The sequence below is a fragment of the Malurus melanocephalus genome, unplaced genomic scaffold (genome assembly GCF_030028575.1).
Source record: "Malurus melanocephalus ecotype Western Australia unplaced genomic scaffold, MMel_1.1 scaffold_99, whole genome shotgun sequence".
NCBI lineage: Eukaryota > Metazoa > Chordata > Aves > Passeriformes > Maluridae > Malurus > Malurus melanocephalus.
The window spans coordinates 1533879-1556328 of NW_026623331.1; the positions used below are offsets into that span (position 1 = coordinate 1533879).

At 40.6% G+C, this 22450-nt stretch overlaps 1 protein-coding gene across 3 annotated transcripts in view; it reads left to right on the forward strand.

Moving 5' to 3' along the window:
* GNAL (G protein subunit alpha L) overlaps positions 1-22450 on the forward strand; it is a 177148-nt gene that overhangs the window by 149604 nt on the left and 5094 nt on the right. For all 3 annotated transcript variants that reach the window (XM_057368930.1, XM_057368931.1, XM_057368932.1), the window contains 5 exons: positions 16547-16601; positions 18711-18784; positions 19631-19689; positions 19916-20036; positions 21117-21247. In XM_057368930.1, the coding sequence (XP_057224913.1) occupies positions 16547-16601; positions 18711-18784; positions 19631-19689; positions 19916-20036; positions 21117-21247 (440 nt within the window). The remainder of the gene's footprint in view (positions 1-16546; positions 16602-18710; positions 18785-19630; positions 19690-19915; positions 20037-21116; positions 21248-22450) is intronic.

Consider the following 22450-nt stretch of genomic DNA (forward strand, 5'->3'; position numbering starts at 1 on the left):
CTCCTTGGGAAGGAARATTTGCTGCCTGGTCTTAACCCTTAAATGACAGGTGAATTAAGATTGGAGTTTATATGGAGCAGCTCCCTATTGCTGATGGATTTAACCACTTGAATGAAAAATATACTTATATTTTGTGTTATTTACAGTAGTGATTGTCTGAGTTGTGTTGGCACTGATGAACAGTGCTATGTGGTAATGTGTGGCACTGCCAGTTCATCTCCCTCCTCTCAGAGGTGCTTTCTTATGCTGCCAGACTGAGATTTGGTCTTTTTTGCCACAAATTCAGTAAGTGAAATTCTGTGTCACAAAGCAAGATGGGTGGGGAAAAAATCCCAGCAATCTCTCCTCAGTGTGCATCCAGCAGATAGTGCTTTTCTCATCTAGTACTTGGCAGGAGGCTTTTTCAGATCCCTGGATCCAACTGAATATCCTTCTCAATGGTCTCAGTTTAAGATCTCTGAAGAGGATCTTGAATAAATTGTATCCTGAAATACATACCTCTCTCAGTTGTTTTTTCCAAAATGACAAAAAGTTGTTGAGTTACAACATTACGACTCTGTTAGGAAGCAGAGGAATCCTGGTCATTAGGCGAGAAACAGTGATACACTGAAACAACTTTCTTAAGTGCTGGAATTTTTCTTTGGATTGTGAGTGTGGATTGCAAGGTGGAAATAGTGTATTTGGATTCCAACATGTTATATAGCAGTGACAGAAAATAGTACTTGAGCTAGTGATGAGAGCTCAGGGCCTTTTTTGAAAGGATTGTGAGAGAAGACATGAACTTAGAACAATAGYGTTTTAGACTAAGACTGTATAATGTAACTTTGAACTATTTATAACATGCACAGAGATAGTGCAGGTACTTGTGTTTAGTGTAATTATGCTTATGCAATCAGCTTTTTTAGGAAGATAACCATTTGACTAGTTTATTTTTGGAAATGTACTCCAGGGTGCTAAGATGTGTATCTATATATCTGTCTTTATATAATTTTCAGCTTCGGTTCTAAATCTGTTTTCTGTATCTGTCAGGAAATATCCTTCTACCTATAAACTGTGTGAGGCTGATTAATGACTGATGGCAGACAAATCTGCAAATATCAAGCTTTTGGCATCATAAGTGAAAATGCCTTGCTTTGTAAGAGGGGGAAGGGGAGAAATTAATTTCCTGTTTAATTTCTACAAGAAGAAAAAAAAAACCACAACCTGACCAGCTGGAATTTCTTTTGTACTAAAAATAAGCAAACCTTTCCTTCTTTTATGGCTTCAATTTTGATATAGWTCTATCTAAACTGCTCCTTCCACAATTTTCTTTTTCCTGCTGTGTTCAGGGATGTTCCTTCAGATGCTCAGTAGATTATGTAAATAACAGAACAAAGCTCTTCAACACCAATAAAAATGTATATCACCGTATATCTGTAAAACTCTAAACATGTTGTGTGGTTAGCTGGGGCAGTCCTGATCACTTGAATGCATTTCTGGGGATAGTTAGAACAAAAGACATCTTGTCTAGATTTGGTGCTCATCTAGGTAAATGGGTTTATTAACARTTACAGAGAATGTGCACTGCTTAAAATGATTGGTTGTGGGTATATGGGAAATGCATTTTTCTTCCTCAAAACACTGCATCTGTATTTCATGTAATGTCATAATTCACTTTCTCTGTTGTGTAGTTTGGCAGTATTATTTTAGTTTATTAATGTAAAACATTGCTTTCTCATATCTTTCATTCCATTCCTTACCTTAACAATTGTAGGTCATGTTTAATGTAATAACATTGGTCATTTTAGTGGAAATTAGGATGCCACRGTGCACTGGCTCCTTTGTAAAACTCTTCCTTTGAATCCTTCAGGCTACCGAATTGTATTTTCTGTGTTTTGTGTGGGCATGGCTTTGACTATTGGTGTCTTTATGGTATCTATACTAAATTTTTATTGTAGCCAGCTTATTACCACACTTCTGGTGATAATCAGTATAGTTGTGTTTGAAGCCCTAAGTACAAAACAATCTGCTTGGGTCACCAATGCTGTTTGCTTGTGTTTCACTTCAGTACCTCTCTCTTCTGTCTCATTTAAAGACCGTAGTCATTCAGATTCTCAAAGCAGACAAAGTTGTCTTAAAAATATTGTATAAAAGGATAGAGGTGGGGGAGAGGTGTGAAGTGCTGAGCTTCTATAGCTTAACTCACTTTTCTGGTCTTTTTTTGTTCTTCTGCTGTAATTAAGCAGGGCATGGGTGTTGCATGATGTTGTACTCATTGCCAGAACAGAAAACATTTTAAGGTGAACTGCTGAGGAAAATCAATTACACTAGAAATCAAATTCTACATGCATAATTAACAAAACCTCCTTAGCACWTGTGAGGCTGTTCTCAAAAGGCAAGTTGGTGTTAATGATGGYAAATTATGGCCTAAGCATTGTACCAGTTTCCCTAGTTGTTCCAACAAATCAGTGTGCAGGTCTTGTTTTATAAAGCAGTGAGTGTCCTGGGGTGCTCTCAGCTTACAGACCAGCCTGTTTTGGTGTGKCAAGTGATACTGCCCGTGGCACTCACCAGAGAGACAGCAGGCACGTCCTACAAAGTGACCTAGGCAGTGGCTTTGTTCCAGTGTCCTCATAGGATCATCCACATTAGAATGAGGAGAAGTATTTAAAATACAACATGCCACACTAGGACATAAARCTGGGGCCTGGCTTGCCTTGTTCCTGGTGGCTTGATGGAGGTTGCAGAGGAGCCTGTTAGTGCTGGTGTTGGAATGTGCCCTGACAGTTCCCTTGGGTCACGTGTGGGCAAAACCGCTGTTAGGTAGGTTGCTTTTATTGTATTTATTATATTATGTGCTAAGCACTGGAAGATAAGAGAAAGGACTAACAATCTGTTATCTAAAGGTGCTGGATTTTAGAAAAATTACAGGTTACTCTTAATAGCAAGATAATTACACTTGTGGAGAATGACACAGTTGTGATCATTCCCCAGAATAAAAAGCCACCTCTGTACTGTCTAAGTAGAGAGACATGCTGTGTGATGTCACATGGTGTTGGGCAGTTGTTCTGAGTGTGGGGTTTGGAATTGGGCTGCAGTGAGCAAAGAACAGGGTCTTCATTTGCTTTGAGGGAAAAAACCTTCATTCTGGCTCCAGACATCCAAAATGTTGCATGCTTTACTGATCTTTTAAATATGTGAGCTGTCCCATTGAATTCCATGGTCTTGTTACATTCAGTAGGATTACTTACATCCTTAAACCTATGCTTGTGAGTGAGTCTTGGTAGAATCAAAGTTTTTCTTGCACTGAACTTCTTAATCCTCCTGTATATCTGAAATATTTAATCATTCTGACATAAGAAAAGAAGTGCAGGGAAGCTCAAAACTGCATTGTAGTCAGAATATCTTGCCATTTGTTCGTGCTTATTTTATCTATTACAGTTATTAAAATTTCCTTTTCTAGCTTCTATGAGAAAACAKCTCACCTTGAAGATGGTATCAAGTTTTGAGCAAAGGGTCAGCAGTTTTTCAATGCACTTTTAGTATGCTCCAAATTAATTTTGGTCATCATTTCTTTCCTACTGGCAKGTGCTCAGTCTGCATAATGACCATGTCTTGTCTAGAGGGGCAGAGGTGGCCCAAGATATCTATGAAGGGTAGTGGTGGAGCCTGTCATGCAGTTTCTCAGTGCTGTGATGGGAAAAAACACAAGCACAAGGCATTGAAAAAGGTTGGAAACATCCCCATTTTCTCACTTCTCTGATTTGGCTTTTGTCCACAAAATGTTTCGACACCAAATCTGCTCAGAAGTGCATTACAGTGCTTGAGCTGTATTTAGGTCAGAGCAGCTCCAAATCCAACACGTAAGCAATAAATGGAGATGTATGTCCTAAAGATGAGTGGTTGTTTGTTACTTACTGTAATTGTTTTTTTTAAATTTGTTGTAGGGTTTTCAAGRTATTAGAAATACTTTTTTAAAAAACCCTGAAATTTAAAAACTAKAGCTGAAAACAGTTCCTTTAAATATGAGTATTGCTATTTTTCATTTCTTGAATGAGTTGCATYGAGGCCTTCCCAAAAAAACATCTTCCAAACAGAATGAAGTGTCAGTGTCTGCTGGGGTAACAAATGGCTTTTGCTTTCAAAATATCTTGGCTACATTGTAAACCTGTACTTTTTGGACTTATTTAAAATTTTTGTCCACGCACCCCAAAACAAAGTAATGCCTCACAAAGCCAAGTTACTATTTTTCTGAAGGAAGTATAAACTTTAGGTGCTTTGACATCTAACGTATGATACCCTGTTGCAGTACAAACATTTGTTAAGGGCAGGAGATCAGTATTTATAGTGCTGGTGTTAGGACTGGATTATGTGTAATCTAATTAAGGAGATTACTAACAATTTGAAGGGATTATAAGATTAGCAATTATCTGTGTGCTTAGTTGATTAAAATAAATGCTTTCAGATTTGGCTGCCATACCTGTGCTCTGGTATTTSGGATCAGAAATCCCATTTGTTTGGAAATAGAAAAACCAAACAGCCACACAACTTTGTGGTTTGATTCTGYTTCTGTGATGGTTTCAATACAAGGTCTAGTCCCTAATTAATGTTCACTGAATTGCAGTGCACCTTATTATTGAAAGGTTTTTTTTAAGGGAGGGAAGACCATTTTTAAAAATAATACACTATTCATTTTAAAATTCTATTTTTAGGTACTGGGGAAAGACAGTAATTCAGTAGGATATTCCTTTGCACAGGGCTGAGGCTTTGTCTGTAACTCTGCAGTTTAGGTCTGGTATCACTTAATGAAGCTTCCAAGATTTCTTGCTTGAAAAGTGTCCAACTCTGTGTGACGGAGAGTTTCATCTCCTTGTGGAGCTGAGGTCCCAGAGGATAAAGGTCCTTYTTCTTTTTCTCACTCTATTTTGGATCCTTCTGCCTCCACCTCCTGAGGGCACCCAACTCTCCTAAGCAATAGTCTRAATAACTTTGATATTAGAAATTTGGTTGAATTCGGATATTCTGTGAAAGAAGGTCACGTCCTTGGAAGCCATCACGAAAGTCATTCCCACCCTCAGGACAGGTGCTGAGCCACCTCTTTCTCAGAGCATATCCCAGCATCTGAGCCACAATGTCGTATGCACAGTTTGATGAGGAAAAGAGAACCTGTTGGGGAGTTTGTTGTACTCATGTTACAAGTGAGAAGGAAAAAGCAAAAGGATAAAAGGCATCTACTTTTCTCCCTGAAAATACAAAACTTGCACCTGCCTGACCGCAGGATGACCTGCCTATATATTGCCAACTATAAATCATAAACATGAGTGATGGTTCCTTATTTAGAGAACAAACGATTCCTGGTTTTCATTTCCACAGGTTACATTCAAGCTGGGAATGGTATTTTTAATCKTCTCTTTAAAAGAAAAAAAAGAGAAAAGACAACATTTTGAGATCTGAACTGACAAGTGGCTTTGGGTTTCTGACATTTATGCCCTATTTGTATATTCCTTTTCAGCCTTCCCCAGCTGCTATTGCATAAATCTTCCACGTTTTTTTCCACTAACTGTATGGGTGGAGAAGACAAATTGGGAAGTTCAACTTCCTTCTCAGTGCCTGTTGTTAGTTTTAGAAGTCGTCCAGGATTTGAAATTGGCCTCAGTGGATTTTTTTCGATAAATTAGCTTTTATCAAGTTTCTGCCCTTCCTTGCATATGCAAATGTGATACAAAGCAATAGCTCCTAGGAAGTGGCTGGGTGACTTTTCAGCTGTAAAGGCTAAAGTTGTTCTCCCAGTGGCACCCTCATACCTCAGGGGAGGTGATGTTGGCTGCGATCCTGCAAGGAGCTGCAGCTGCCAGGCTCGCAGGTGGCTCCCTGCAGGTGCTCAGGCTGGCTCGGCCGTGCTGCTGTATTGCAGCACCCGCACAGCGTGTCCAGTGCTGCTCAGCCCCCTCCTTCCTGAGCTCTCCCACCTCGGGCTATAGATGGTGTGTGATCACTGGCAGCCAACATCTCGGTGTGGAGACCACACAGGGAGCAGCAAGGATTGTCCGTGGTGCCAAATTCTCTGATAGCCACAAGCTAAGACCCCTTTGCTCCAGTTTCTTGTAAACCAGACSCACAAAATGACAAACACCTGTTGGGCACACAGTAGAGAGATTAAAAACAGAAGCGTAACCTAATCTTTAAAGTAACTTGAAGCAGGACATAATCAGGTTGTTGCATAATTATTTTCCTCATTCCTCAAACTCAACTCACTGCATGTCRTTTTAATAGTACAAATGCACTGCGCATTGAAAAAGTCAAGGAAAATTGATGAGAATGTAAAGAAACATACAGGGAGTGCAGCATTAGGAATGCTTTTCACAAAGTGCTCTATTAATAGTAAACAGTGTTAACCTGACTTCCTCTCAAATGTACAGGTAGCAGGGTTGTAGGGCTAGTTTTTAACATCAAGTTTTATAACCCTTGTTTAAATAGCTTATGGCTTTTAAATGGAATTAGGCCAATTATCAGCAAGTTGGACATAGTCACTGCATTCTTCTCCTTCCATTTTTGTAGTAACAATTCATTTTCTTGCTTTAGCTCCATGCCTTCCTCCAGCTACCCGAGGTAATCACTCAGCTGAGCTGTAGGTGGTGTGACCAATTGCTTGAATAGATTCAGTGGTTAAATATATCCTGTTCTAAAATGGGCAGGATAATGGTGATTTAATGAAAATGTCTCAGCAGCAGCATTTGTAAAGATACGGGAATTTTCTTATGACTCTAATGGTTTTGTCTAGCATTTGTATCTGTACTGTTAGACCTCTGCTTGATGTTCTTACCTTCACCTGGTAATTTCTAAGGCAGACGATCATATGCAAATATTTACCTGAAACTGTTTTTCATCCTCAACTCCAGAGTGTGTTAYGGGAGTGGGAATAAGAAGGATAACCTGCTCTAGACTACAGTTAGGGAAGCCCAAAAAAATTCTGATGCCTGGCATGAACAAGTTTGGGAAGAATAAGCTTTGATTCCTTCCCGTTGAAGGCAAACAGTTGCTATGTCTCTTTGGTTTGCTAAAGGAAAGGCAACAGATCTACCTCTGAATGATGGGTGAAGTGGTTSTATTGGGTGTTGGGGGGTGAAATGCTCATGAACCACTGGAAGGATGTCAGTCCTCATCATCCTTCTGTCCTTTAATCCCWGAGCCATTAATTTTTTCCCTGTTGTGTAAGTTTTCTTGCCTTGAACACRGACAGGGTAATATCCTATTTCAGTAACACTCAGAGTAAGCTGGTGAACCACACAGCAGTCCAGCACATCAAAGGATTACTCACAGAGTTGTGTGCAGCGTGACCCTTACCTTTTGTGAAGCATSTCCTTCGCACAAGGTAAAGGTAAGAGAGTCCACTGTTAATGCTGGGTCACGGATTAAGGAGTGCAGAAGAGAAATKATCTGTCACCTGCACTTCATAGACTGCAGTAAGGAAAAAGAAATTGTACCAGGTGCTCTGTAAGGTCGGCATTAAGAGCTTCTTTTTTCCATTATACAGGAAGCTGGTCACCTTCTTGACTTTCCATAGAAAAAACTTTCTGTTTTCTTAGTTTGTACTGATGGCAATACTTCAGGTTTTACACACAATCCCAGAAAGAGTCTTCTCTGGTAGGATGGTTGTTAGGAGCCCTCATATTCCTCGAAGGGTTGTTACCTGTAGGAACTCCACATCCTGCCYATGTCTTGGAGACTCCAAGACGTTGTCATGAGAGCTGATCCTGTGATCCAAATGTTAAGCCTTGAAAYTACTGCCATTCTCCTGTTAAACCCCAGCACTCACTCGGACTCCAGCCATGTCAGTTCTCTGGGTCATGTCAATGCCTGGCAAATACATGWTAGGTGAAAGCAAACAGATACACTCTCATTTTGCTCAGGATTCTAACACACYGTTCCTTTCATTCACATGTCAGCAAAAAAGCACCAGTCTGAAAAAAGTAATAAACATGCATATGTGCTTTTCCTGGCCAGGAGTATTTGCTTACCCTAAAGAATTCACTTTTCTGTATCTGGGTTTTCAAAAGAGTATTAGCATCCTCTTTTTGGAATCATCTGGCTTGATTTTAGGCCTGAGAACTTTTGGCAGCAAATTCTCTTGCACCAAGTTTGGACTGGCGCCACAAGTAAACACAAACTTCTCGTGACTTCCTTTTCAGTCTGTGTTTTGTTACCTTTGCTTCTCCTGTTTGGGGATTTTCTGCTTTCTCTTCTATAGAAAACTCCAGTCAAACTGGTTTTTCCTTTCTGGCAGTCTCCCTAACAGATTTATTATTCCAAACCACTTCCACCAGAGTAAGTGATCTCCAATTTCCAAAAACCAGTGCTGTTTCTGACCTGGATTTGGCATTCTTCAGGGCTCACAGTACTTGGTGAATTTGTGTACACCAGGAAGRTATCTACAGTGCAACCATTTTTTAAAATAAAATCATTAATTGGAATGTGTAAGTTGCACTGAAATAATTTTTCCATGATGACAGCAAGATAAACTTGTAAACAACAGGGGAAGCTCTACTTGCAACATCCAGTGAAAATACATTYTGTTAAGTTTTGATATCCCCTAGCAATGCTAGGGTATATCTCTGGTGCTTGTAAACCWGTTGCATTTTATAGCTTTGAGTACTATGAAGGCTTTTTTCCCACAGCTGAGCTTTCCCAAACGTAAAAGTCCAAGTTCTTTCAGAAGGATTCACCAGAAGAGATGGAGGTGAAGTCTTCTATGCACTTTAGTTAGTGAGACATAAACCCATGGTTTAATCTATCATTCTGTCAAAAGGCACGTTCTGCAGGTTCTGATGGGRCAGCTGCATTCTGCCCATGTGTCTCATCTGATGTTTCAGGGATTCTCAGCCTCCCTTCCAGAACCAGTCTGTGTAGTTGCTGGAAGATGTGAAACARTTGTTTCATTCAGACAGTGGATAAAGAGATCCTAATCTGCTGTACATCAGCTCACAAAGCAGTCAGGATCCAGATCTCTCCGGATACCACAATATGARCTTTCTGTTTTCAGGTTATTATCTTTGGGCCCTCTGTTCAAAATTKCCCTTAAAATTGCAGAATATGCTCTGTGTAGCCTTTACATTGCAGAGCTCAAATCTGTGTCTGTGTAAACATTTCASGGGTGTCTCAGTATGCACAGGATTGTCTTGCTAGGATTGTCCACTCACAGGGAAGGAAAATGTACACTGAATTCAGTGAATTCAAGTTGCTGTAAATGTGGTCAGAAGGAGGGTCTGCATGTGCCAGTCTGAGCTTCAGATTTTATCAGTGCTTCATTCTTAGTCTGTATTTCGCAGTAGCTCCACCACTTASACCCCTGGGAGTAAAATGTCTGAACACACACAGTAGAAAAATAATGTCCCTTTTAAAATAAGTAAATAAATTGCCTTTCTTCTTTTTCTTCTCTTTGCCTGTCTTCTTCCCTGTTCTCTGAGATCCCATGTGACAGAAGTTGCAGATGATGAGTCTCATTTCTGCTGGAACCTGTTAACCTTTCTGTGTGAATGACAGTTTTCCAGATTTAAGTCTTAGTCAGTGTTTATGTTAAGAAGAGGGTTAATGATGATCCCCATAGGCCTCTCGCTCAGAAAGCAAAAACATCTGCTAAGCCAAAAAGTGGTTAGTTTGCTAAATTTAGAAGGAAGAAATGCATTTCCCAAAATTCACACTGCTTCCTAACAAATTTAGGGAACCAGTGGGGGCAAGCAGTTATGGAAGTCAYACTGTTTATCCATTTTTTAGTTCAGTTCATGTATTTTCAGTTAAAAGGGAGATTGCTCTTATTAAGCAGAAAGGGGGTATTGCTCATGTATCTGAAACGTTTAATGCAATTGAACTCTGTGCATATGTTTAGGTTAATAGCTGGACACATGCCAAGGCCTGTGAAGCTACGGATGTTCTGCAGTACTTAGTGGTGGAGAAAGTGAGGTTAAAATGGATGTCTGCTAGGAAACTCCCTTAACCAAACCCATAGAGCAGGAAAACTACAGGTTTTGGCCATTCTTTCTGCTCGCCAACTGTGCCCCTAGTTGCCACCAGCAGTCTAGTTCCTTGCAGGAGAGAGTTGCCTGATGAATGGTATACGGAGCCCTTGGTTGCAGCCATCATAACCTGTCTTTGCTTTTAATGTCTTGGCCAAAGTTGTCATCAGTAAATAGGGTTGGAACTGGAGTTTTTCTGCTTTGTGCAATCACTGGGAATCGTGCAGTGCATTAGGGATCATTTATTGCTGGTACCAGTAAAGCGTCTTATGGCAGCAGTGCTCATGATGACTTCATGGCAGCTGGGGCAGCTTCACAGCTGGCAGGAGCCATAGCCAGGGTGACAAAATGAGATGGGTTACTCCCTGCCGAGCTGCTCCTGCAGCAAAGCCTGAGTGTGATGGAGGGATCACCATCGGTGGCCTGAGACCCTGGACAGTCCTGTTGCCCCTCTCCCTCTGGGGGAAGCTCAATGGCTGGTGCKGCTCTGGGGAAACACGTGCCTTTGCCAAAGGCTGTACAGTCCTAGGGCCTGTCCGTGTCCCCAGCAGGGAGCTGGTGACCCACCTCCACCCGCCGTGTCCCCCGGCCGGAGCAGAGGGGACAGAGATGCTTTGAACCACAGATCCTAAAAACTGCCTGAGCGGATAAGGAATGGCAGTTTTCAGGCATGACTGTACTTTGCTCTCCCTCTTGGCCTCCCGTTTAACCTTTTCRTCTCCTGACACAGCAGGCTCTCCTTGCTGGCGAGCTGGGAGTTGCAGATGGGTGAAAAAGGTGCRTTTCTGTGGATAAATCCCAACAGGTTTTGGTCAGCCCCAGGCAGCCTTTGCTAGCCCGGGGCAGCGCAGCATGAGGTCTGCTGGGAGGCTGGCAGGCCGCGGGGAAGTACGGGAGTGAAAATTGAACGAAGGGATAAGCAAGGGGGATTCAGAAGATCTTTGCTAAATTCATGTTTTACCTGTGTTTGAGCAAAAAGCTCACGGCGAGACCCAGCAGGGCCGCGCACACGCTGCGGGGCAGGGGCCGGCCAGGGAAGGGAAGGGAAGGGAAGGGAAGGGCGGCAGCGGGAGCCGGGCAGGGAGCGCCCCCTCCCGGCTGTCACCGCCCGCCCCGCCCGTGTCGCCAGCCTGTGTCACCGCCCGTGTCGCCAGCCTGTGTCACCGCCCGTGTCACCGCCCGTGTCACTGGAGGGGCGCTGGTGAAACAGAGACTTCGTACAGCCGGGAGCACACAGGGCACGGAGCAGGTGCCAAAGCCATGTGACAATCACAGCACCCATCCGTGGTTTCCCAACCCTTCTGGAGGCGGTGTTCTGTTCCAGCAGCATCTTTAGTAGTCTTGTGTTGGTTTGGGGTGTTTTCTCCCGTAACAGCTTATGTGGTAAACTGGTGTTTCAGAACTGGGGCAAAGCATCCGTKAGCCAGGCTGGATCCCAAACAGGTCTGGTTCTCCCTTTTCCTCTGCCCCGCTGTGCCCTCGCACCCGTGCTGGCTCCTGGTGGGACGTGACTGCATAGTGGTGTGGAGAGAGAGAAAGGGAGTACTCCTCATCACATGGAAGCTGTATTTAAAATACAGTGATGATTTAAATTTGGCAGGAAAATCCTTAGCCGCTAARTTTTGCCAAGCCTTCTGAGGGATTTCTGCTGATATTTTCAGCAAATGACTTGGGAAAAYGAATCCTTTAGGGGTTAGAATATTACTGGAGGCTGTTTTCATTATGTCTTTCTCAGTTACCCAGAAATATATCAGAATAGTGTGAGTTTGCTTGAAGCCCAACCTTGGAACCTAAGGTATTCTTGAAAACGGAAATCCGCAGTTTCCTGTTTCAAATGTTGCAGGAAGAATTAACAGGATTATAATGCCTTGGCTGATTAAAAAGAAAAAAAAAAAAAGTATATACGTATATATTATGGGGGGGAGAAACGGAGGGGAAAAAACGTTCAGTATTGAAGTTGACCGTGAAAACTGCAGCAGAAACTTAAAAAAAAAAAATATTTTACCTCTGTAGAAACTTGGGGTATATATTTTACTTGTGAAGCATCTGCCTCACCTATGACTTTATATCCAAGGAAAGTGGAATTAAAGTCCTAGTCCTGGATGGTTAGATATAGATATAGATATAGATATAGATATAGATATAGATATAGATATAGATATAGATATAGATATAGATATAGATATCGATAAATGTTTATTGCACCCTGGCTGAAGAGTTTGCAAAGCTTTTAATGGTCCTGCCCCATCCGAATATTAAATGTTTCTTGATCCAAACTTACTTGAGGATGATTTTGAGATTCTTCTCTCTGAGAACTTAAAACCTAGAAGATGTGTCACAATACCTTTTTCTTTTAAAGGGACAAGCATTTTGACTTGGCTTTGGTTTGTTTTCCGCAGCAATTTTTTGATACAAGGCCATGGAAGTGTTAGGGTGAGAGCATTAAAAATGGTTGAAGTAGATAAAGATTTATTAAAATGCCTCGTTTGTTGTATTGATCTGTGATTTAGCACTAAATCTTTCCAATTCTTTGGATGTCAAAGTACACTTACAAATATAGCATGGGTTTTCTGTCTATCATATTATTCTCAAGACACGATTTTTCTTCTAATTGTCATTTCGTTTGTGGAGTCAGAATATCTATACAGAGCCATGTAGTGATTTGCTCAGTAAGAAAAGGATTTTCATGTACGATTACCTCCTCTTTATTTGTGCATTTATGAATCCTTTTTTCAGAAATTCTTATATAGCTGCTACTGCTGCTCAAATTGCCRTGGTTTTTTAAGAGAATAATGCTTATTGATAGTTCCCACATGCACTGGCAGGCACATCTAAAACCTGTACTTTTGTGTTCACAGCTTGCATAATATAAAATTTAGAGATTGCTTGTCAAACTATGTGTCAGCTGAGTTTCCTAGGAAACTCACTGAAGATATTTATAAAACTACAGATCAGCTTAATAATAGATATAATAATGTCAGTAGCTCATGATTTTTTTTTAACTTTATCAGTTCATTTTACTTTGCTTTAATTTGTTGCTAAACCAAACCACTTCATTTCCAAGCAGAGCAGTAGAGACCTTCCTTCATACCTTGCCTAATTAATTTCTTAAGAAAAAGGTAGTTGCTGCTGTTCCAAGTAAGGAAATGTAAAACTCTCTACTGAAAATTAAGAACCTAAATGCCATACTAAATATCTGTCTGAATCCTTTATAAGTAAAAGYACAGTTATGAAATAGAAATACAAATATCGTATCATGTTATTGTTTTATTCACTGTTGAATTGAAAGTGTGAGTTTGAAGTTGACTGCACATGCATGCAAAACACTCACTGCAGAATTAACATAAATCCTGAGTATGGGTTTCTATAGCAGCTACATAAATAGAAGATCTATCAGTATTGTAAAAAGGCATAATTCTGTGAAAATAATTACATTCCTAAAGTGAAAAAAACAGAATCTATAAAGAGAGTAGATGATACTTAGTGTCCATTTTTATTCATTCTTCTGTTACGGTGTTTTCCTCACACTGATTCTTTGAGTTAAGAGATGAGCGTTGCCACAGTTGAGAAATCTTTTTGTACTTCAAGCTCTTTAAATTGAAATTTCAATCACATAAATTCAAAATTTGCTGATCCGTAAATTTTATATCTGTATATATATGTATGTATCAGATAATCTATATTTTGTCACTACATAATTATTCAAGTTAGGATTAGGTGAAGTTAATGTTCTCTGGAAAGCAGTTTAGAAAAGCAATTTCAGTTTTCCCATTTTAGTACAGTAATGAGAATGAAATTAGTGTGTTTAGAAATGAGGCAGTACTGACTCCTTATCTCATCTGGAATCCATTACTTGTACCTAGTATGTACATTTACCTGTCAGAACTATTTCTTGCTGCTAATTAGCCAAGTAAGGAGTTCATGTGAAGGATATTCAAGAACTGATTTTCTTTTCAAAAGTTAAGACTATAGCTGTCTGTGTTTCACTGTCTTAGAAATCTCGGTGCACACTTAATGATGGATGTGGTTGCAAAAAAATCTTAGGAAGCCTGTCTATCACACACTGGAAAGGTTGATTTTTTATAAAGCTCCAAAATTTATCCTAATCCTAATAGTAGCTGCCTGTGGATTTATTGGATGCTAGTGATACCATTCCAGCTTGTTACAGCAAGGTGGCAGGTAAAACCTTACAAATCGTTGCATTTATTTTAATATGGATTACATGCAGACAGCAACCTTACAGGCCTAAAATGGTACAGCTGCTTTGTCAAATGATATTTTTAAGCACATTGTATTTGTCAGAGCTGGCTCTCTCTTAGCTATGTTGCAGTTTAGGATATTCAAAACTGGTCCTTCTACTGGGAGGAAATGGAAGATGACTTCAGCTGTTAGGTCGGACATCTGATTAGGAGACTTACCATTTCACAAAGTGTCATGGATTGTGTATTGTTAACTGCATTACTCCTGACTCCTCTGTTCCTTACTGCAATTTGTCTGTTTGAAACATGCAAGTGCTGAAAACCAACAACCTTCCTTAACTGCATATTGTATAGGAGAGAAAGCTGTGAGTTAGCTCTAAATACTGTGTTTAACCCGTGTTGGGTAAATTCTGCCAAAATGTACTGGTATTGTGGAGACAAGATGCATTGTCTCTGATTTATAACCAACTTCACAATAACTGCTTCTGCAAAAAAAGCCACCAATTCACAGTCTGGTAGGGTTTGTGATGGAGTTGTATTTGTGCACAAATACTTCTGTCAGTCCACACTCTTAACTAGATCCCTTTCTGTGTCAGCCATAATCCATACTTTGGAACACACTCAGRAGTACAGGCGTGTTAGGGAAAATTACTCTATGTTCAGGAAGTTTCACCCTGGAGGCATTTTTGCTCTGGGCTTTTTTGCCTTCTTTTTTCATGTCCTGTGCTGCACATGTGATATATGAGAGTTCCGTTAGGTAATAGATGTGCCACTTAAAAATGCATCGCTGTGCTCCGGTGTCTGCATAAACCGTGGGGATAACTGAAGTTTAACTTTTCTTGATCAAGGTTCTCAAGGTGATGCAAATCATCTGACCAAAAGGTTCAGCCTGAATGCAACTGCTTTCCCATGGTGACTGTAGCTGACTATAAAAATGTACTTTTATATCCTTATATAAATTTATGGGGCTTCTGGCAAGGAAGGTGCTTTTGTGAAAAGATGCTTTTACTTCAGAGTTTCTTCCATAAGGTTTTGCTATCAGGTACCCATTCAGTTGTGCTAAATGGTGTTGTTTTTTAAACACCCTGTGCTTRGCCATTACTCCTTGATCATCCAGAAAGAAAAGCTGAATATTCTAACTGTAAATACTGCATTTTGTTTCCCTGCTATAACAATGGAGACTCGAAAGGGAAAAATATTCTAAGTAAATACATATGCAATGTATTTTCTTTTCCTTTCAGTTCATATCCATGGGATATGAGAATTACAAACAGCTTTTAGGGATCTCTTTTTCAACTGGTCAGTGTGAGTGACCCCTCYGTTAACAGTGAATTACAGTTTAAATCAAAAATTCACTGGTTTTTTTTCTATTCCACTGCAGTTAAGTGGGACATGTGTTCCACATGACCACCCAAGTAAAATTGAGGAAAACTTGCTTTTTGATAAAGAAATCTTGATAATATTGTAGCAGGATGKGTCAGCCAGTGAGATATTCATTGCCAAATACCAAATAACAATGTAGAAATTCAAGAARGCTTCCAGACAGGCAGTCTGGGGAAAATGAGCCAGCTGGGCTCACATGAGATCTAAGAAATGGGTGGAAGTGAGAAAGGAGAACCTGCCTCTTTTACCAATAAATCTAAAATGGCATTTTTATATCCCTAAGTGCTGCCATTCTAACATATACTCAGAAATAATTAAAGCTTGAAAAATCTTTTAAATAATCATAGAATGTAGTTCCCCCCTGTTTTTCTGGTTCTCTTTTCTCTTGCACTTCTCTGCAATTTTAAGTCTTTCTTTCACTCTGCATCTCACCAAGTTTTGGTGACATAAAGRATCAGATTTGTTAACCTCTACTTTATATGTTTTAGTTGCAGTGTTGGAGGGTAGCAAATCAATCCAACCGGCATTTCTGCTAACGTTACTGAGACCATAATTAACGTAAAATTACACTTGATTAGCACTATGCTAAATGAAGGCACCCCTTCACCACATTTTCTATATTAAACCCCAAAATCTTTCTTAAGTCTTAACAATCATATGATGTTATGACATATGGTTAGTCATAGTATTTTTTAGCAGACCTCATAAAATTGTAACATTTTAACTGATTTTGAACCACTTGTGAGTACTGCATAATGGTAACTGGAAAAGTGCTGTATTGAAACAGTCTGGATAAAATATTTGTTTGGCTTATAAAATGTAACCTAAAGCAATATAAGGAAATCATCAGGCTCATAACTTTACTATTCAGGTTGTGTTTTACTTCACAGCCAGAGTCTAAACTAGAAAAGGCAGTGCAATGTCTTCTACTACACRGTATTTACACATCTAAGTGCATGTTTATTTTTCTTCTAGCTTTTTAGAAAGAATTGACAGCGTCAGCATGGATGACTACACACCCACAGATCAGGTTAGTAAAAATATTGGGGCAGGGTCTCAYTCATCTGGATTGTCTGTGTAATTTATTTTAGTCCCTGCTGCAGCTGAAATAGGGCATATGGCAGAATAGCAAAATATGGTTTAGCAGTTTAGTAATGAATATTAAAGAAGAGGAGACATTTTGGTGGTGCAGACTTGTCTTTTACTACTGTTACATCWAGGTGGGAGATTCCTAATCAGTTTTGTCTTCTTGTTTCCCATTCAGCACAGAATTTCTTCTTTCCAGCCTGTGCCTGTCTCCTTTGGGCAGCAGAGTTTCTATTTAAGCCTTATTTGCAGGACTACTTTTTTTTCCCCAGATGCTGTGATACCTCTCTATGGAGTGCTTCGGTGACAAACACATTCATGTTAAGGCTGAACTGGTGCAGCCTTGAAGTAAGAAGGGGCTTCACCACATTGCCTGGCTTCAGCAATTTCTGAAGTTGTTATTTTTCAGTGCTGCTGTCCCACAGTCATTTAGCAGTCTCAGCCAAGACTGTGGACCACATTATAAACTGCAAATACAGGTTGCAGAAGAGAATTCCCGCACTGGATAATTCAGTCTAACCATGCAAGGCCTTAACAGGTGGATGCCCTTAAAAAAAAAAATTAAAAAAAAAAAAACAAGACGAGTTGTCAGATCTCACTGTGCAATCAGGGACTGAAATTGAGAGAAATGAAGTGACTTGGCACRGATCACCCAAGGAAGCATGCAGAGTAGAGCCTGTTCCCTCAGACCTAGTTTAGGTCCTTATACCACATGTCCTATAGTCGACCCAATATAGGATCAATTATTAAAGCACTCAGCACATTTTCAGACCAAAGCGGTAGCACTGGGATTTGCTCCATCTAGACCTCAGGATTTCAGCATCAATATCACTCACCTGGAGAGGGAAKTCAGTGAAGCAAAGTCTCATTTTTGCTTTCATTATTTATGTTAGTGTTGGCTTGTTTGTTCCTGAGAGGCCTTTCTCTACCTGSAGTAGTCTTTCATCACCTAGAAACTTTGCCTGGTATTTCCTTTGGGAGGAAATGTCCTATGTCTTCGAAGATCAGAAAAGGTCCTTGGTATTTTGCAGGTGGAAAACTTACGCTCTGAGGGTGGGATTCTCTTTTGCCTTTATTTTCATCCTGTTATGTTGTATCAGTTGCTGAATTAACTTGTGAACTAATTTCCTCTTTTTCCTTGCTTTCTGTTTTTTCTTGTTTTTGCACCACAACAAATTTGTCAGCAAGTGACAGAAAATTACTGTGGTTATGAGCCATAATATCTAATAACATAAGAATATCTAATACATATCTAATAACKAAAAGAATTAAGTTTAGTGACTTTCAGCTGAGTGCAGGCAGCTGTCAAAGCAGCCAAGGTTTGCCTTGGCTACCAGAAGCAGTAGATGGTAGGATAGGATAAAAAAGGCAAGCTGTACTTGCACTCTCCACCACTGGCTGCCTCTTTCCATCCAGGGAGGGGGCATCATAAATTGCTTTTGCCAACTCGCCTTCATAATTAAGGAAATTATTAMTTTTTAATTATTAAAAGAAAGTTCGTTAAGTTGTAAAGTATTGCTATTTTGAAAATAAGAAAGAAATGCCACATTTCTATRCACCCTAAATTCTGTTCCCTTGTGCTCTGTAATAGAGCTTTAATTACTCAGTCACAAGCTATAATTTYGATAGGATTCCTGTCTCATTCAGTACAAAAGAGGGCAGAGTTAAGGTTGCCTGGGCAACTGTAAATCTGGAGTTTTCTAACATTTGAATGCTTGACTTTACAACATGAATAAAATTTTTCTTAGTTTTATGTAACTTCAGAATTCATTATCTGTATCACATACCAAGATGTATGACCATCAAGAACAGGTGGGCAGTAAGAATATAACATAGATGGAGTCTCCTGCTTTCTGAGTTTGCACAAACCARATGCAGTGATCATGATCAAGTTTATCTACCATGTCAAATGCCGGTTACCAACAGGTCTGATTGAATTTTAATTAAATAAAACATTTAAGACTTTTCACAGAAAATAATATTCCAAGCTTTTAAAAACAAAATTAGGTTAGAAAAAAAGTCAACTAATCAGCTTCTCTGTTCTCATTTCCAGGACCTATTAAGATGCAGAGTGTTGACATCAGGGATTTTTGAAACAAGATTTCAAGTAGATAAAGTAAATTTCCAGTAAGTCTCTTAGTAATGATTTATGAATATTATACTAATTTTTAACAACTTCATTTAGATGTCTGTGCTCATGTATGCATGGTATAGTTGGCTTAGGGTGGGAGTGGATGGTTTTTAGTTGTTTGATTTGGCTTTTTCGCTYTCTTTCCATAGRTCCTAGTAAAATTACCTCATACTTTGTGAAAAGAGCTTTTATTARTTATTTATGTTAGCAATGTTCTATAGTGGGGTTGTGTGTGGCTCTTTGTAAAAGCCGGTGCATTGGTATAGCACTGTAAAATGATAAAATACCTTTGGGGTTAAGAACTCACAGAGGTCAGTGAGAATCCTCCCTTCTTCCAGAGGGCTTCAAGCTCTGTGTTTGCTGGTGTATTTTGCTGTGTCTGTAAAATACCCCCAGTCAGATTGGCTTCTCTGACCACTTCTTGCCCAGAAAGGTGACAGTGCCGACAGGGCCAAGCTGCCTCTGTGTCCTCCTCCATACAGAGATGCCCTCTCCCCAGCACCCTTCATAATATCCTGAAACCTGTCCTTGTTTATAGTACGGTAGGTCCAGCCTTACWTGCTATATGCACTTCTGTGGACTGGAAAGGCCAACACTTGTCCTTGAAGAGTGTATTTCTCATTTTATGAGCTCAGTGGCCTTCTGAGAGCAGGGCAGGTGGAGCCATGCAGCTGTCTCTGACATGCAGCGCAGCATCAGATCTCTCTCCTCTTCAGGCAATATTTTACTGCCTCTGTTCTTGGGGCTGTCARATTTTTAAACTGAACCCTCGTGCTGTGCATGCTTCATGTGATTTTTCCTAGTGCACATAAGTGATATAACGTCCTATGGCTTTTTAACAGCATGTTTGATGTAGGTGGCCAGAGRGATGAGAGAAGAAAATGGATCCAATGCTTTAATGGTAAGTAAAAMTATTCCATGTTTTGTTTTGAACTTACCTCTAAGGTGTGAGCAGCTTARTGCTCATAACCACACAAAGTATCTCATCAATACAGGAGTTTTTTTCTGGTGTTTTTGGCAGATTGGTGAGTAATGGCAATGTTACCCTGAGGAGTATGTGCTGGACTAACAGAAATGTTCTATTCTCTCTCCTTTCTTTCCTTCTTTCTTTTGTGTATTCTGCCCAGACGTCACAGCTATCATCTTTGTTGTGGCTTGCAGCAGCTACAACATGGTAATAAGGGAAGACAATAACACAAACAGACTACGGGAATCCCTGGACCTTTTCAAAAGTATCTGGAATAATAGGTAAAAMAAACCTCATTTCCCACCCATTCTTTCCAGTTTCATTACAGTTCAACTCCTTACAGAATAGGACTCCCCTTACTGTAGGCTCAGGTTGTTTATACAGAAAATACCCAGGCTAGGCCAGGTCTCAGGGTGTCCCCACTTGTGCCACCCCCCCATGGCAGGGGCCATGGCAYAGGGACAGTGCACGTGGCATTTCACTTCTGCCAGAAATGCGGCAGGGTCTGGAGACAGCTTGGAAAGGGCAAACACCCTTGGCTGGCTGCTGTGAGGGAGGCAGGAGAGACCGTCTCCTGGTGTCACTGTGCTGCTTGGGCCGAGATCCTGTGAGGAACATTTGATCTCCTGCTCAAACATGGYAGCAGGAGCAGCTCACTGTGCTTGTTCCTTACTCGGGCAGCTGCTCTCTAAGGGTCCTCTCTGAGAGCACAGGGTACCTCTGCCTTGGGGGGTGATGCTTCARATCTAACCTAACTGTAGCTGCCTTTGAACTGCCATTCTGCCACCGTGCCTGTAAACCATAGGTACGTAACCAAACAGCAACCCAGATGGGCTCCTGGTAGAGAACAAGTGAAAACAATGTGCAAAATAAAGTAGCGAAGTTTTCATACCTGTGAGGATACTCGGCACAGAGAAGTGATTGAAGGTAGAGTGAAGGAAGAATGTTAACTGCAAGTCCCGAGGCRCATTGTCAGAGTGATGGATTAATTGGGGAAGAAAAGAGAGATTATTTTCTCTTCATTCATCAGGTGTCATACAGGCCACCCTAAAAGATGGTATATGTGTGTGGATGAGCAGTAGTTAAGACAGARCAGTCTGAGGGAAGGCAGCTTTCTAGTGCTCTTTTTTCTTTTCTTTATCACAACTAAATAAAGCAGAGAGTAACATCTGATTGTGAACTGTGGTGCTTCTAGAAAATGTCAACAGTTTCCCAACTTGATATCTAAAAGAGAATTCAGAAAAAAATTTTGAAAACTGCTCCCTTCAGCAATATCCAGGGCAAAATTTTCTATTAATGTGATATGTTTCTGTTGATCAACATGTCAGAGATAACCCAGACATTTGGTTTGTTTTTGACAGGTGGTTACGGACCATTTCTATCATTTTATTCTTGAATAAACAGGACATGCTGGCTGAAAAAGTCTTGGCAGGGAAATCAAAAATTGAAGATTACTTTCCTGAATACGCGCATTATACCGTACCTGAGGATGGTAAGGTTTTTCCCCATGCTGGGATTGGACCTGCTGGCATGGTCCAGCTCATAGCTCCTCCCTGTCTCTCTCTCTCTCACACATTCATGAGCACACATTGTTCCTTGACATGAGCTGCTGGCCAGGTAAGGAATGTGCCAGCAGCATCAGAGGCACCCCAGTGTGGGCAGGGTCTGAAGGGGTTCTGGATCTGGAGCACCTGCTCTCCCCTTTCCAGTCACAGGAGAGCAAAGCAGCCAGGCTGTCTGTACCCTTGCCAGATGTGTCTGCACCCCTGCCAGATGTGTCTGCCTGAGCCTCCCATAGTGCTGAACTTGCTGGGGATTCATGAGACTTTAACTTTGCAGCCATTTTGCATCCTCCAACACTGTAAATTTCAGTTTTTGAAATAGTGATGGGAAGCCCAGCAGACCAGCAAGGAAAGCCCCATCAATAGATAGGAAGAGAGCTGTGCTGATGGAGTGATCAGTTTCTTATCTCTTCAAGAAGTGCAGTGACTCCTGCACCACAGTAACATATTACATAGATTAAAGCTGGTAGTATGCCAGTTTTATGCCAGGCAGAGGGCTTCCCAAATGTCTCAGGTCTCCGTCTAGCAAAAGTGGTAAAACTTTTACTTTCTGAGTAAAACTTTTACTTTCTGACCACTCACCTCTGCCTTACCTCAGTGATGTCCCTGGCGTGGTGCTTGCAGCCACCTTTTGGAAAAGGCTTTCATTCTCCCCCAACCACCACCAACAGCCTAGGTTATAGAGGGTACATGGTGATAAGCTATTTTCAGCCTTCATTGAGGCCTGGAACTTCACGAGTGTGATTCTGAGTTTCAGGCACAGAGGATAAATAAGCTATCCTCAAATCCAGCACCTGTTCTGTAATGCTAAAAGGGCTTTCAGAAGAAATCTTATCTCCATCACCCAAATTTCCCCCTCTCAAACACACACCACATAGAKGGAGTTTCTGCRTTTTTTATAATAAGCCAGTTGTCASAAAGAAGTAGTTTTTGATATTTCTCAAAGCGATTTCACAGTGGGTATCTAGAGTGATCCAGAATATTCACGCATGAAGCAGCTCTCTATTTTTAACCTGTAGTTGTTCACTGATTCTTCAATTTCAGCTGACATTATTTAAGGGCAGCAGCACTGAATTCCAATATGCTGTTTGTGCTGCTGCTCTATTTTTAGCCCCAGCACTACGGGTGAAAGA